Source organism: Orycteropus afer, unplaced genomic scaffold (assembly GCF_000298275.1).
Source record: "Orycteropus afer afer isolate SDZICR_OR568_19922 unplaced genomic scaffold, OryAfe1.0 scaffold00005, whole genome shotgun sequence".
Classification (NCBI taxonomy): Eukaryota; Metazoa; Chordata; class Mammalia; order Tubulidentata; family Orycteropodidae; genus Orycteropus; species Orycteropus afer.
This window is the reverse complement of record NW_006921592.1, coordinates 10,587,698-10,603,646: the sequence shown is the minus strand read 5'-3', so window position 1 is coordinate 10,603,646 and position 15,949 is coordinate 10,587,698. Positions and strand designations below refer to the sequence as shown.

The following is a 15,949-nucleotide window of genomic DNA, read 5'->3' as shown; positions in this document are numbered from 1 at the left end:
GCGATTTCAACCTGCACGGTTATGTTGTATGGTTCCACACTACTGTGCAAAAGCAAGATTGCCTGTACATAGTGATCTTTTTCTACTATAATCTGAAGTTATTCATCTTTTAAAATCCAATACAGCATAAAATTGTATATATCTTAGCAAAACCTTAAATTTAAATTTTGAAGGTAAAGGTAGAAAGGTAGAAATTTTTGAAAATCCAAAAACTCTTACTTTTGCTGAAAAAGAATCATCTTTATTTGTGTTTCTCAAAATCTATTTACAAATCAAGTTAACACTAAGAATGTATTATCTATTCAAAAGCATTAGTAGTGATATAGTGCACAATGTAAAGAAAACTATTTTACCTGATAAGGTTCATAAAAAAATGCTTCTACACCTTCAGAAAACTCTCTAATTAAGCCAAAGGGATTTCCCAAAACTTCAAGTCCAAGAATGAGTACATACATCTGCTTAATGGCCTAAAAAAGTAAAATATGAACATTAATCAATTCAGAAAAGCAGATCTAATATTTTTTTTCTTACTCAGAAGACTATTCAATATGCACACTCAGTTTTTTTCAGGTTAACTCCCTTATCACCAAGTTACCACCTAAATCTTTCACCTTATTTTTGAGAATTCTGAGTTTTTCAGAAAAACAATTTGGTGTGATAGTATTAGAGATAAAATGATGTGACACTTAAGTAAAGCTTTAGAATTTTAAAAATGCTTTCACATTTACAATTATGTGTGTGTGACTGCTGTTGTTACCACCATTTTATAGACTGGCAAAATACAGACATCAAATGATATTCAGGGTCACAGAGTGAGTACAGGGCAAAACTGGAATCCAAACCCAGATTTCTTGAGTCATGATCACTCATCTATCTGGTATGACACAGCTACCTCAGATGCTTATAAGTTATATCATAAAATACAGGAGTCTTTCTAGAAGTGGAAAAAAAATCCACTGAAATAATATACCTAGCTGCCTGAAAACTCAGTTACATTAAAATATCCTCTGTGCAATAAAAAGACACGAAAACAAACCCACTGCCATCAAGTTGACTTCCACTCATAGTGGCCGTTTAGGACAGAGTAGAATTGCCCATAGGGTTCCAAGGCTGTAAATCTTTATGGAAGCAGAGGGCCTCATCTCTTTCCCATGGAGCATCTGGTGGGTTCAAACTGCCAACGTTTTGGTTAGTAGCCAAATGCTTTAACCACTATGCTACCGGAGTTCCTTCCTGTGTTCACTAGTTATCATTTAATACTTTCCACTGAACTCATTTTTAAAATTTAAACTAAGTGTAGTGAATTAGTTAGTTAATATATTATCTAAAGATACAGATTTATTTCTAGCATACTAATCTATATAAGATTTCCGGAAATGGCTAAAATACACAAGGCCCAAAAGTTGAAATACTTATTAGGCTCAATTTCTTTCTACAATTCTTAGGAAATAAGTATGTTTTAAGATTTTGAAAATAGTATGCCAAAATCTACAATATACATATACAAACACATTTCATTAGTCTATAACACTCTGTTCCTTTGTAAGACAATTTCAGACAAACCTGTTTTGAATAATGTCTTATTACTTCAGATTGTAGTTCAGCGGTTGTATGGAACTGATAATTGAGCTCAAAAAATGCAAGCCTGAAAAAAAAAAAAAAAAAGATGTATGACTATATAAATACATATATTAGAGTGGGGGAAAACTGAGGGATGGAAAAAATCAGAATATGTTAATGAATGGTTTATTTTATTCAGATTTTTTTTTCTTCAAAACTTTTCCTTCTAATACATTTTCCCATGTCGATAAGAAAATCTACTTTGTTACATACATCTCTTTACATTTTAGTCAAAGAATTCTCGAGAATCTGAAAGCAGTTAATTATAGACATACATAAATTTTCATATAATTTTGGGCTTCAGAGACTCCTTCATTCTCATTCATGGACCACTAGAACAGTATTTCCTAACTCTGTCCCATCATAGCCCATGTAGAAAATGGTTTACACACTGTGTTAAATAGAAGAGGCTATTCAAAAATGGCCATGGTGTGATTACTGCAGGTCCTGCCTGACTGCTTCATTAGCCAAGGAATAAAGATTATGTCCTTATAACCCATTGAAAGCTATACCTGATGCACTAACTGGAAAACTATATGCTACAGAGTACAAGGAAACCAAAATTAGAAATCTTATTCTATTCCTGGTGTCTTCCAACCTAATTTGACTGTTAATTAATTTTATCTACATTTAAAGTTAGTTATCTCATGATTCTGTAACTTTCACTACTGTTCTTAATAGTCAGTTCTAGATACTACCTGAAAATGCTATTCTCTTTTATAATCTCCACATAGACTCTGAGTCTTTTTGGTCAGATACTCTTTAACAGCTTCCTTTATGACCTAGAGTGAAACGTAAATTTTTTATTGTAACCTTAAACAGAGCCCTTTATGTGGCTGCATTAATCCTGCTCTAGCCATACATACTTGAAGAGTCTCAGTCTTACTGGTTCCTCAGCCTATCTTTCAGGCATCACATGTTTGGGCCACAGACATTTTCTTTAAAATCCTTCCCTATGCCAGAAAAGCAAAATGCTTATATTATACACAAACATGCAGGGTCCATATTACTTTTTTTAAAAGAAAATTCATCAACAATTTTTCTATTATTTAGTAGCTAAAGGTTAACAAAAATATATGTTTAGTGTTATTTAGAGAGTATTCCACTTAAGGAAAAATATCATACTTTTGCAATGTAGCTTATACATTTTTTGAATTATAAAATTTTTTCATCAGATACAGATCTGAGTATAGAACATACTTAAAAACTACATCCTGTACATCTGTAAGAGTGGCACCAATACTCTTCAGCAAAAGATTTAAAGAATAAACTGGAATCAGTCCTCCATGTTGTTTTGAATCTTTAGCTTCTTCTCTACCGGAACTCAGGGAAACACTTAAATGTAACTAAAAAGATAAGAGAAATATTTAAAAGTATTTTCTTCATAGTGACAATTTAATATTTAAAAATTAATTTCATTTTAAATTTACCACACTATAAATAACCAAACAAAAAAAAACAAACTCACTGCCATCGAGTCAATTCCGACTCATAGTGACCCCCATTGAGTTTCTGAGCCTTAATCTTTATGAAAGTAGATTGCTCCATCTTCCTTCCACAGAGCAGCTGGTGAGTTTGAACCACTGCCCTTCTGGTTAGCAGCCTAATGCTGTATCCACTATGCCACCAGAGCTCCTTACATCATAAATAAAATTTCAAACTTATCTGGATTATGCTAAAATTAGTAAGTGGAAAGTTAAAGGAATTTAAAATCTAACATAAACCAAACACACTGCTGTCAAGTTGGATCTGACTCATAGCAACCCCTCCTTGGGTTTCTGAGGCGGTATCACTACAGAAGTGGATTGCCCAATCTTCCTTCCAAGGAGTAGCTGGTGGGTTTGAACTCCCAGTGTTCTGTTTAGCAGTCAAATGCCTTAAACACTGTGCCACCAGAGCTCCTAAAAAAGCTCATTTAAATTATGAAATTCAACAATTTATACTGGTTCAATAGTTTTTATGGTAAGCCAAAAAAAGTATAACGTTTTATACACTGAAAGTTTTTTGTTGTTATTGTAGGTGCCATTGCATCATGTCCAACTGACAGTGACCCTATGCACAGCAGAATGAAACACTGCCCAGTCCTGCACCAGCTCCATGATTCCTGCCCACTGCCGCAGCCACCGTGTCAATCCATCTTGTTGAAGGCCTTTCCCTCCTTTGTTGACCTTCTACTTTACCAAGCATGACATTCTTCTCCAGGGAAATGGTCCCTTCTGACAACAGGACAAAAGTATGTGAAATGAAGTCTGGCCATTCTCACCTCCAAGGAGCATTTTGGTTGCACTTCCTCCAGAACAGTTCAGTCCATGGTACTTTCAGCATTCTTCTCCAACACCGATGCTCAAAAGCATCAATTCTTCTTCAGTCTTCCTTATTCATCCAAAATGGTTGCAGCAGTATACTGACAGAGAACTTCCAGAAATGCAAGCTGGATTCAGAAGAGGATGTAGAATGAGGAATATCAACGCTGATGCCAGATGGATCTTGGCTCAAAGCAAAGAATATCATAAAGATGTTTACTTGTATTTTATTGACTATAAAAAAGCATTTGATTGTGTGGATCATAACAAATTGTGGATAACATTTGGGAGAATGGGAATTCCAGAACACTTCATTGTACTCATGAGGAACCTCAACATAAATCAGGAGGCTATCATTCGAACAGGAAAAAGGAACACTACATGGTTTAAAATCAAGAAGGATCCAGCTCTCATATGCATATGAGGTGACTGAAAATACCACAGCTTGAGTCAGGCACACCTTAGTCCTCAAAGAGACATCTTTGCTCTTCAACACTTGAAAGAGGGCCTTTGCAACCGATTTGTTCAGTGCTATATGTCGTCTGATGTCCTCACTGCTGCTTCCATTGGTGTGGATTGTGGAATCAAGCAATGTGAAGTCTTTGACATTTCAATCTTTTCTCCATTTATCATGATGCTACTTATAGGTCCAGTTGGGAGGACTTTTTTTTTTTCTTTATATTGAGATGTAATCTATATTGCAGACTGTATTCTTCAATCTTCATCAGTAAGTGCTTCAAGTCATTCTCACTTTCAGCAAGCAAAGTTGTGTTGTCAGGGTATTGCAGGTTGTTAATGATTCTTCCTCCAATCCTGATGCCACGTTCCTCTTCACATAGTCCAGATTCTCAGATTATTTGCTCAGCATATAGACTGATAAGTATGGTGAAAGGATACAACAATGACACACTCCCTTCTTGATTTTAAACCATGAAGTGTTCATTTTTCTATTCCAACGATAGCCTCCTGATCTATTTACAGGTTCCTCATGAGTACAATTAAGTGTTCTGGAATTCCCATTCTTCTCAATGTTATCCACAATTTGTTATGATCCACACAATCACCTGCTTTTGCATAGTCAATAAAAAATAAGCAAACATCTTTTTGGTATTCTTTGCTTTGAGCCAAGATCCATCTGGCATCACCAATGATATCCCTCGTTCCACATCCTCTTCTGAATCCACCTTGCATTTCTGTAAGTTCTGTCAATATACTGCTGTAACTATTTTTGAATTATCTTCAGTAAGATTTTATTTGCATATGATATTAATGATATTGTTCGATAATTTCCACATTCTGTGGAATCACCTTTCTTTGGAATGGGTACAAATATGGATCTCTTCCAGGCAGTTGGCCAGGTAGCTGTCTTCCAAATCTCTTGGCATAGCCGAGTAAGTGCCTCCAGTGGGGCATCTGTTTGCTGAAACATGTCAATGGGTATTCTGTCAATGCCTGGAGCCTTGTTCTTCACCAATTCCTTTAGTGCAGCTTCAAATTCTTCCTTCAATACCATTGGTACTTGATCATATGCCATCTCCTGAAATGGATGAAGACCAACCAGCTCTTTTTGGTACAGTGACTATGTACTCCTTCCATCTTCTTTTGATGCTTCCTGCATCATTCAACATTTTGCCCATAGAATCTTTAAATATTGCAACTCGAGGCTTAATTTTTTTCCTCAGTTCTTTCAACTTGAGAAATGCTAAGCATGTTCTTCCCTTTTGGTTTTTTAACTCTAGGTCTTCGCACATTTCATTACAGTAATTGGCTTTGTCTGCTTGAGCTGCCCTTTGAAATCTTTTGTTCAGCTCTTTTATCTTATCTCGTCATGTCTTCCATTTGCTTTAGCTACTAGCATAGTGGCTAAGACACTTGCCTGCTAACCAGACGGCTGGCGGTTCAAACCCAGCAGCCACTCCTCGGAAGGAAGGTTGGGCAATCCTACTTCCGTAGTGATACTGCCTCGGAAACCCAAGGAGGGGTCGCTATGAGTCGGGGCCGACTCGACGGCACATAACAACAACAACAACAACAACTCTCCAAGGGCAAGTTTCAGAGTCTCTTCTGACATCCATTTTGGTCTTTTCTTTCTTTCTCATATTTTTAATGACCTCTTGCTTTCCTCATGGATGATGTTCTTGATGTCATCTCACAATTCTTCTAGATTTCGGTCACTAGTGTTTAATGCATCAAATGTATTCTTTAGACGGTCTCTAAATTCAGGAGGGATATATTCTAGGTCATATTTTGGCTCTTGTGGACTTGTTTCAATTGTCTTCAACTTCAAATTGAACTTGCATATGAGCAGTTGATGGTCTGTTCCACAATCAGCTCCTGGCCTTGTTTTGACTGAAGATATTGAGCTTTTCCATCACCTCTTGCCACAGTTGTAGTCAACCTGATTCCTGTGTACTCCATCTGGCGAAGTCCACGTGTATAGACGTCGTTAGTGCTGTTGAATAAAGGTATTTGCAATGAATGAATCCTTTGTTTGCAAAATTCTATCATGTGATCTCCAGCGTTATTTCTGTCACCAAAGCTAAATTTTCCAACTACCGGTGATTCTTCTTTGTTTCCAACTTTTGCATTCTAGTCACCAGTGATAATTAACACATCTTGATTGCATGTTTGGTCAATTTCAGACTGTAGAAGCTGATGAAAATCTTCAATTTCCTCATCTTTGGCTTTGGTGGTTGGTGTGTAAATTTGAATAATACTAGTATTAACTGACTTTCCTTGTAGGCATATGGATATTTTCATATCACTGACAGCATTGTACTTCAGGACAGATCCTGAAACATCCTTTATGATGATGAATGCCACACCATTCCTCTTCAAACTGTCATTCTTGGCATAGTAGGTCATATGGGTCTCTGATTCAAAGTGGCCCAAATGGTCCATTTCAGCTCATTAATGCCTAGGATATCAATCTTTATGCATTCCATTCCATTTTTGACAACTTCCAATTTTCCTAGATTCATGCTTCATTCATTCCAAGTTCTAATTATTAATGGATGTTTGCAGGTATTTTCCTCAATTTGAGACCTGCCACGTCAGCAAATGGAGTTCCTGAAAGACTTACTTTATCCATATCATTAAGGTTGGTTCTACTCTGATGAGGCAGGTCTTTCCCAGTCCTATTTTGAGTGCCTTCCAACCCAAGGGTCTCACCATCCTGCATTGTGCCGGACAATGTTTCCAAGCTATTCATAAAGTTACCCAGTAATATATCAAACAGTGTTTCTCTGCTATTTATAAGGTTTTCCCTGGTCAATTTTTTGAGAAGTGGATGGCCTCTTCTTTCTTCCTACTCTGTCTCAGTCTATAAGCTAAGCTACATTGAAATCTGTGCACCATGTACAACCCTGCTGGCATTTGAAACACCGGTAGCACAACCTCAAGCCTCAGAGGAACCTGCAAGCCCCACAGGATGACAAACTGACAGACAATTTTGTCTCAGCTGTTAGAAACCTTTCCACCCTCCCCTTACCTAATTGCTACCTGGATCCTGCTACTTTGTGGTCCCTGGCTGCTCCCTCCCTTTTCTGTCTCTGGGGGCTGGGGCCTGCCTGCCTCCTGCCCCTTACCTGGCTCTTGCCACTCCTGTGTTCCATGGTGGCTCCCTTTCTTTCCTAGCTCTAGGGGGCTGGGGCCTTGCCTGCCTCCCACTCCTTACCTGGATCCTGCTGCTCTCAAAAGTTTTAGGTTGTTGTTGTTATGTGCCATTGAGTCGGACCCAACTCATAGCAACCCTTCTTGGGTTTCTGAGGCAGTATCACTACGGAAGTAGATTGCCCGAGCTTCCTTCCGAGGAGTGGCTGGTGAGTTTTATACACTTGTTAATAACACTAACAATCTAGAAGTTGAAAATGACTCAAATATCTCCAAGTTTCAACTACTGAAAATAAGTTTATATGGTGAAGCTAGCTAAAAACATTTTGCATTTTATATACCACCTCAGAAACCCTAATATGGTTGTTCTGAGTCAGAACTGACTCGATGGCAGTGAGTTTGGTTTTTTTGGTATATACATATTGTAAGGTACTCTTGTGGCACAGAAGTTAAGGTATTTGGTTGCTAACCAAAAGGTTATCAGTTCAAACCTACCAGCCACTCTGGAGAAGGAAGACGAGCCAATTTACTTCCGTATAGATTTGTATTCTAAGAAACCCTATGGCTCACTATAAGTTGGAAGTGACTTGATGGCAGTGGGTTTGGTTTTGGTTATATACATATGTATTATGTTCAAGTAATTTTCGTCAAGTAACTGAAAAAAAATTTGTATTAAGATTAGCAACTAGCAACATTTAGCTCCACTCAACCTTCAACACTTAATTTAATCAGAGATACTTTTAAATTAAATTAAAAACTAATATACACACCACACAAGCAATTTTGAAAACTGTCACTAAATAACTAAAAAGAAAACTAAGGTAAAATACTGTTAGGTCAAAATATAAATATATAAATACATGTTGTATGTGGTTCCACTATTATTTCTACATGCTGAAAATATGTTGTAAAGAAAAACATTTGAAAATATTTATTTCTCATATATCAGTATTTTTAATGGTAAATTTACAGTATTTACTTTTATTAGGGAGTTCTGGTAGCATAATGCCTAAGGCACTTGACTGCTAACCAGAAGGCTGGCAGTTCAAACTCACCAGCTACTCCTCGGAAGGCTACTTCCATAGTGATACCGCATCAGAAACCTAAGAAGGGGTTGTTTTGAGTTGGGTCCAACTTGACGGCACATAACAACAACAACAACAAAAATATATATTACGCACTTGCCAATTAAACATTTTTCAAGTATATAATTTAAATGTCCAGGCACCAGTTCCTGGAGACGGACATCTTATTTGGTAAAGCAGAGGGTCAGTGAAAACCCTTGACAAGATGGAATAACACAGTGGCTGCAAAATGGACTCAAACAGCAATAATTGTGAGGATGGCACAGGGCCTGACTGCGTTTTGTTCTGTTGTCACTATTAAGTGGAACGGACTTGATGGCACCAAACAATAATAACAACATCTTCCCAAACAGATATAATCAATTTGTTATTATCTAATTTAAGAAGGACAATAAAAATAACTTATTTTTACCTTACCTTGATTGGAGATATATGAAAGTATTCATAGAGACTGACTTGTGTTGTATCAACTAATGAAACCGTTTTATATTCTTCTTGGAAAGCTTCTATATCTTTATGAAAAAGTTCAACCTATAAAGAAACAAAATGTTAAGAAAATGATGGGACCTAACTGCATGAGATAATTTATATCAATATCCCATACACTGCAAAAAGCTTCTTATTATCCACAATCAACATTCCTCATGATAAGAAAGTTATTGTCTCACAAGAGACGGATATTAAATGTTAAAAAAATTCTGTCTGCCACATAGAAATTGATAAGTATGTCTTCTATGTTTCCATCTAAGCCATTAAAAGATACTAAGCTTTCTTGATGTAACTATAGATCTTATCTCAAATGGCCTTTCATCAACAAGCTCTGGTGAATATTTGTTTCTTTAAACACAATCTTTCAGGCCACTTGTAACTATCCGGCAAATGCTTTAATGAAATCTACAGAGCCAGCAGCGTAACACAAAAAGGGAAGGCACTGAAGATAACTTTAAACGAAGTGATTACAGCATCCATTTTTAAAAATCATTAATATTTCTCTTTCAAACACTTACAGATCTAAGTTGAGCAACTGCCCAAGATTCACATTTTGTTAACTTAGTCACAAAAGCATCAAAATGATAGCCTAATTAAAGAATAATGGTTTCCCTCACTATCTGAAGGTCAAGCATTCCTATGAAACCTTTCATAAGCAAAAATGGTGTAAAGTGAGGAAACAATTACCATTAATTTTTATGGGAAAAATTTTTGAGTGTACCCAGACCCATAAGATAACCTACTAAATCATAACAAATAACACATAAGACCTAAAATAACACGAACATATAGTGTTCCCAGACACAGTTCAAAGCTATGGCAGTTTGATACTGAGATGGTGAGCGCAGTTCCCAGGGAAGGAGCTTGGTAACACCACTCTTTTTTTCCTTTACATTTTTTTAATACATTTTATTGAAATATAATTTATGTACAGTGAAATACACAAAACTAAAGTTACATGGGTCAATGCTTTTTTTTTTTTTTTCTTTTTTGCAGTGTTCCCACCCCTCCTGGTAACCAACAAATAAAGTTTCCTTCCACATATAAACCTTTCCTTAACTTTTTACAATAATGAACTAATACTATATTTTGTCCTTCTGTGACTGACTTATTTCACTCAGCATAATGTCCTCCAAGTTCATCCTCGGGTAACACCACTCTTGCTGCTTTGGGTGCATGCTGTGTCTTTAATGGCTCACTGTAAAACAAACGCTGAACGCTAGTTTCACCCTTTGCTTTTTTAGTGAAAATGAAAATCCTCTTTGGATTTCTTTCAGTTAGCAAAAACAGGTACTAATGTAGGTCTTTCGCAAAAGGTAAGTGAACTTTCAATAAGTGGGGGATACTTGTATTTAGTGACTGAGTTCTGGCAGTGTGAGAAGCTCAGAGGACCCATTCCCTAGTGAAATTGTAAATGATCCTAAGGGCATACAGCAAATGAAGAAACACATATTGAAGAAAATCTAGGTAACTTAAATAAGAATGCAAAAGCCTATGGTATTTGAACAAATACTGCTTCTTCCCTCCCCTCTTCAGCGTGCAAAGCAGAGACCACTCCAGACTGGTGCAGCCAAGAGGCTCTCTCTCCATTCAGCTTCCAGATGAAGGTATTTTTTTCCTGAGTGGAGCAGGATGTCAGCATTTTTTTCCTTCCCCAGACTACCTGTTACTGAGGCAAAGTTCCAGGGAAGCATTGTTGTGAGGCAGGTGCTCCCTTCTTATGTCCAGCCCCACTAGTGGAACAAAGGCTCTATCTTGGATGCAGTGCCACTGAGAATGATACTGGGGTCCTGCTTGCCCTTGCATAGCTCCCATAAGGTAGTAGTTCCATGCCAGGAGAAGAAAACAAAGATCTCAGTGTACTGCCTTCCTCCCCTATCCAACTGAGGGTTCAGCTCCTAAAGCAGAGGTGTTATTCAGAGAAAAGTATGCCACATGTCCAATCCCTAGCCATGGCTCAGAGATGCTGCCTATGGAGAGGAGACATTAAAACAAAGAGCTCCTAGTCTCTTCTCAAAGGAACTGACTTGATTTGTAAGAGAGTGTGGAGAAGTTCAAGACTAAGCATGCTCTCAAAAACAGCAGAGGTTGTGGTAAGAGGCAACTGGAGGGAGATCTGTAGATTTAACAAACATAAAGGCTAAACTGTAGACTGAGTAATATGCAGAAAAGAAACAGGAAAAACAACAACAGGGATGAGGTCTTCCGGGGTCAGAAAAATATCAAACACTGACCTCTGTGACTATTCCTTCTAAGGATCCCAAATTTGATTGGATTAGTCTGCAGAGCAATTTATGCCCCAGTACACTGCTGAAAACTGATCTACCAGCTTGAAATCAGTAGCATGTAGCATCTGCAAGCTGTCAGGAAAAGGGATGAAGAGATTCCTACTATAACCACTGTCATTCCAATGTGGCTGTGGGCACATTCAAAGCTGCAACTCTTTGAAAAGCAACATAAGAGACTTAACACTGAGGGGAGGGTGGGGGAACACTTCACTAAACTGCAGGTCTGCATTGCTTAATGTCTATAATATGTTCTGTGAAATACAACATTATACGATTTTGATGTGGTGCAAACACCGTATTATATACAGGCAATCCCCATACAATCAGTAGTTAAATCCTCATAAAGCCTATTATATTAAAACCTTATGGAAGCCCACTGGACAAAATCTAAGAGCCGTATCCATTGGATACAGGCCAGTTTTGCTGGGTGTGTGGTTGGCCTGGCATGGAGCTGTGCCAGTAGCCGAATCAGGATTTTGTACATGTTTGGGTGTAAGACAGGGATGGGAGCAGATGGGGGGTGCAGAGAAAAGGCCACAGGGACCAGGTGTGCAGGTGCTGGGAGTGCAGCTGACAGTGGAAAATAACCTGGTTGCCACCACCTTACTGGTATAGCCTCTTTCCGATCATGTGTACCAACTGCCACAGCTGGCTGGAGCCAGGGGCCCACCAGCGCATTAGGTCCAGCCAGTGCCACAAGCACCCACATCTGGAGCAGTGGAGCCATGGCAGGTACTGTCCTGCACTGGGAGTGGAAGACTTCACAGCTGCTAGGAGGATGGATAAAGCTAGGAGGAAGAAAGCAGTAGGTGGCATGAGGATTGGGATGTATCCTGGAGACCTACTGCTCATTCACTCTGGGGGTTTAGAGTCTTTAAAACCATTAGATGGAAATACCAGAGAAAAGGAGAGTTGCTTTCCCTTAAAAAAAAAAAATAATCACCTTGCAGGACCACAGATATATACGCAGTTAGTGGTTATATGCTGCCCGAATAGTGAAGTGATGCATAACTGTAATCCAGTCTGTTGCTAAACAAATAAACAAGTAAATAACAATAGCAAGTACCAGAGGTGGAGTACTAGAACCCGGAGCAGGCACAACATATTATCTAAAATGTCCAGTTTCCAACTAAAGGTTACAAGACATGCATAGTAAACAGGAAAAGTATGATGGATACACTAGCAATAGATAGACTAACAACAGAATTCCCTGTCAAAGACCTGATATTAGATTTAACAGGAAAAGAACACAATGCTATCATTTTAAATATATCAAAAAAACTGAAAAAAATAATCATTAAAAAAGTAAAGGAATGATAATGTCACAACAAATAGAGAATACCAATACCAATCCCCAATTCCTACTACTATCAAGTCAATTCTGACTCAGAGCAAGCCCATAGGACAGAGCAGAAGTAACCCATAAGGTTTCAAAAGCTGTAAATCTTTATGGAAACAAATTGTCACATCTTTCTCTCACAGAGTGTCTGGAAGGCTCAAACTGCTGACCTTTTGGTTAGCAGCCAAGCACTTACCCATTGTACCACCATGACTCCTTGAATACCACCACAGAGAGAGAAAACAACTTTAAAAAAGGCAAACAGAAATTCTAGTATTAAAAATTATAACAGTTGCAGATTCCAAGATGGCAGAACAGGCAAAAAGACTGCACAGACCCTCTTTAACAAAGAAAAGTGGAATCAATTAACACAGACACAGATGATAATCCTGGACCCTTGACCCTTGAAGGGCAGGATATAGAAGTGGACTAAACCCAACTAGAAGAAGAATTTGCATGAAAATACCAAAAAAAAGGAGAGATACAGAGCTGCGGTCTGGCAGCGATCCTGAGTGATCCTGATGGCACAGACAGCTTGGAGATTCCCGAGTGGTAGGTAGGACCTAAGAATTAACCTAAAAATCAGCCCTGCTAGCAAGGGATTGCACAGAGGACTACTCTGGTGGCTGGGGGATAAAAGGCGAAGCAGCGGGGAAGAGGAAGGTGGGCTGAGCTGTGGACTTTTGCCTGTCCAGAGGGTGCAGCCATTTTGAATGTTTACAAGAGGCTTGACCATTTTGGATATTTAAAGAGACAGCGCTCTCTAAGATTCCAGGGGCTTAAGAATAGGTTCTGCTTGTCAGCAAGCCCAAGGACACTCCGGACCTGCATGACTGAAAAGAGTGGGAGACAGCAACAGTCCCCATAAGACATAACTACACCCACACCTCCTGCAACTTCACTTACTAAGCGAGAGCCACTACCTCCTTCTCCACCAACAGGCCAATGATAAAAAACCAAGAAGAGCCTGAATCACCCTTGGCTGCTCTTCAGAAACAGTTAACAGAGATATAAATACAACAACGTCATGATGCCTCGGAGACAACAGACCATCACAGTTCACACAAAGAAGCAAGATAAAGTGGTAGGAACAAGGGAATAGGATACAAACCCAGAACACATCCTTGAGAAAGAAGCAGCATTGGAACTCCCTGATAAGGAATTCAAAAGGGTTATATTTAGGAATCTTCAAAGGATTGAGAGACAGACCAAAAAAAAACACAGAAAAACCCTACAAGAATTTTGGAAGAAAATACAAGAACAAAATAACAAAATAGATGAAAAATTGGAAATGATTCTAAATCTACAGATAGAAATCCAGAAGATTAATACTAAATTGTCAGAAATAGATAACATATTAGAAGGGCAAAGGAGTAGAAATGATGCAATGGAAGACAGAATTAATGAGATTGAAGGCAAATACCTGAATATTTCTTTGGAAAGGGATCAATCAGGAAAAAAATCAAAACAAAATGAAGCAGGCCTAAGGTTCATGTGAGATACCATCAAAAGGAATAACCTACGTGTCATTGGAATTCCAGAACAAGAAGAGAAAAATATAAGCACTGAGAAAATTGTCCAAGATTTGCTGGAGGAGAACTTCCCTGATATTATGAAAGAAGAGAATATATCCATTCAGGAAGTCAACGAACCCCAAACAGGATGGACCCCAAAAGAAAATCATCAAGAGATATCATTATCAAACTCACCAAAACCAAAGACAAAGACAGAATCCTGAAAGCAGCATGGGAAAAACAAAAAGTTACCTACAAAGGACAGCCAGAAAGAATAAGCTCTGATTTCTCAGCAGAGACCATGCAAGCGAGAAGGCGATAGGATGGTATATATAAAACCCTGAAAGAGAACAATTTTCAACCGAGAAGTATATACCCGGCAAAACTGTCCCTCAAATATGATGGTGAAATTAGGAGATTTCCAGATAAGCAGAAACTAAGGGAATTTGCTAAAACCAGACCAACCTTACAAGACATGCTAAAGGGAGTCCTTTGAACAGAGAACCAAAAATAGCAAGTAACAACCGACCATTAATACACAAGATGACATAACCCAGAAACCACAGCTATGGACATATCCAAAGTAAAATGAGCTTGGAAGATTGTAAACAGGGAACCAGAGACATCAATTGGCAAGTGAGGACAACTACAAATGAAAAGAGGGAAAATACTGTGTAGTTACAGAACTTCTAAATGGTGAGGAAGTTAAGAGAGTTCTAAGATAGAATGGACTGTTCTAAACTCGGAGAGAAAATTAAAAATCATACGGTAACCTCAAAGAAAAATGATAAACCTTCACATCACAATAAAAAAGAGGACAAGCACAAATACTAAGCAAATACTAAAACAATAGCAACAAAGGAAATGATGACACGGTTCATAAACATAACGAGCTCAGCACAGAAAATAATATGGAACAAAGAAACCAGGGACACCATAAAAAACACATACCAAAATGACAGCAACCAATTCATACTTGTCAATAATTACACTGAATATTAAAGGATTAAATGCACAACTCAAGAGATGGAAAGTTGCAGATTGGATAAGAAAACAAAACCCACCAATATGCTGCCTACAAGAGAGACACCTTAGAGATAACAACACAAACAGACTAAAAATCAAAGGGTGGAAAAGATATATCAAGCAAATGGCAACTGTAAGAGAGCAGGAGTGGCACTATTAATTTCTGATCAAATTGACTTTAAGACAAAAACCATTATATGAGAGAAGGGCATTATATAATGATTAAAGGATCAATTGAACATGAAGATATAACCATAATAAATATCTATGGACCCAATGAAAGAGCCCAAAATACATGAGTCTGCCTTTAAAAGAGTTGAAAAGCCAAATAGATGACTCCATAGTCATAGTGGGAGACTTTAATACACCACTTTCTTTGAAAGACAGAACAACTGGAAAGAAACTCAATAAAGATGCAGAAGAGCTAAACAATACAATCCACCAATTTGGCCTTACAGACATCTACAGAGCACTTCACCCGACAGCAACACAATATACATTCTTTTCCAGTGCAAATGAAACATTTTTCATGATAGACCATATGTTAGGCCATAAAGCAAACCTTAATAAATTTAAAAACATTGAAATACTGCAAAGTATCTTCTCAGATCATAATGCTATCAAATTAGAAATCAACAATAGGAAGATCAATAGAAAAAGAGTAAACACATTG

General features: G+C 37.9%; 1 protein-coding gene across 1 annotated transcript in view; it reads right to left on the bottom strand.

The window, feature by feature from the left end:
• The window catches only part of VPS13A (vacuolar protein sorting 13 homolog A), a 266,157-nt gene that overhangs the window by 35,568 nt on the left and 214,640 nt on the right, over positions 1-15,949 (bottom strand). Inside the window, exons 60-63 of the mRNA XM_042780717.1 lie at positions 9,038-9,151; positions 2,821-2,966; positions 1,564-1,645; positions 354-467 (exon numbers count right to left, since the gene is read on the bottom strand). Coding sequence (XP_042636651.1) covers positions 354-467; positions 1,564-1,645; positions 2,821-2,966; positions 9,038-9,151 — 456 coding nt within the window. The remainder of the gene's footprint in view (positions 1-353; positions 468-1,563; positions 1,646-2,820; positions 2,967-9,037; positions 9,152-15,949) is intronic.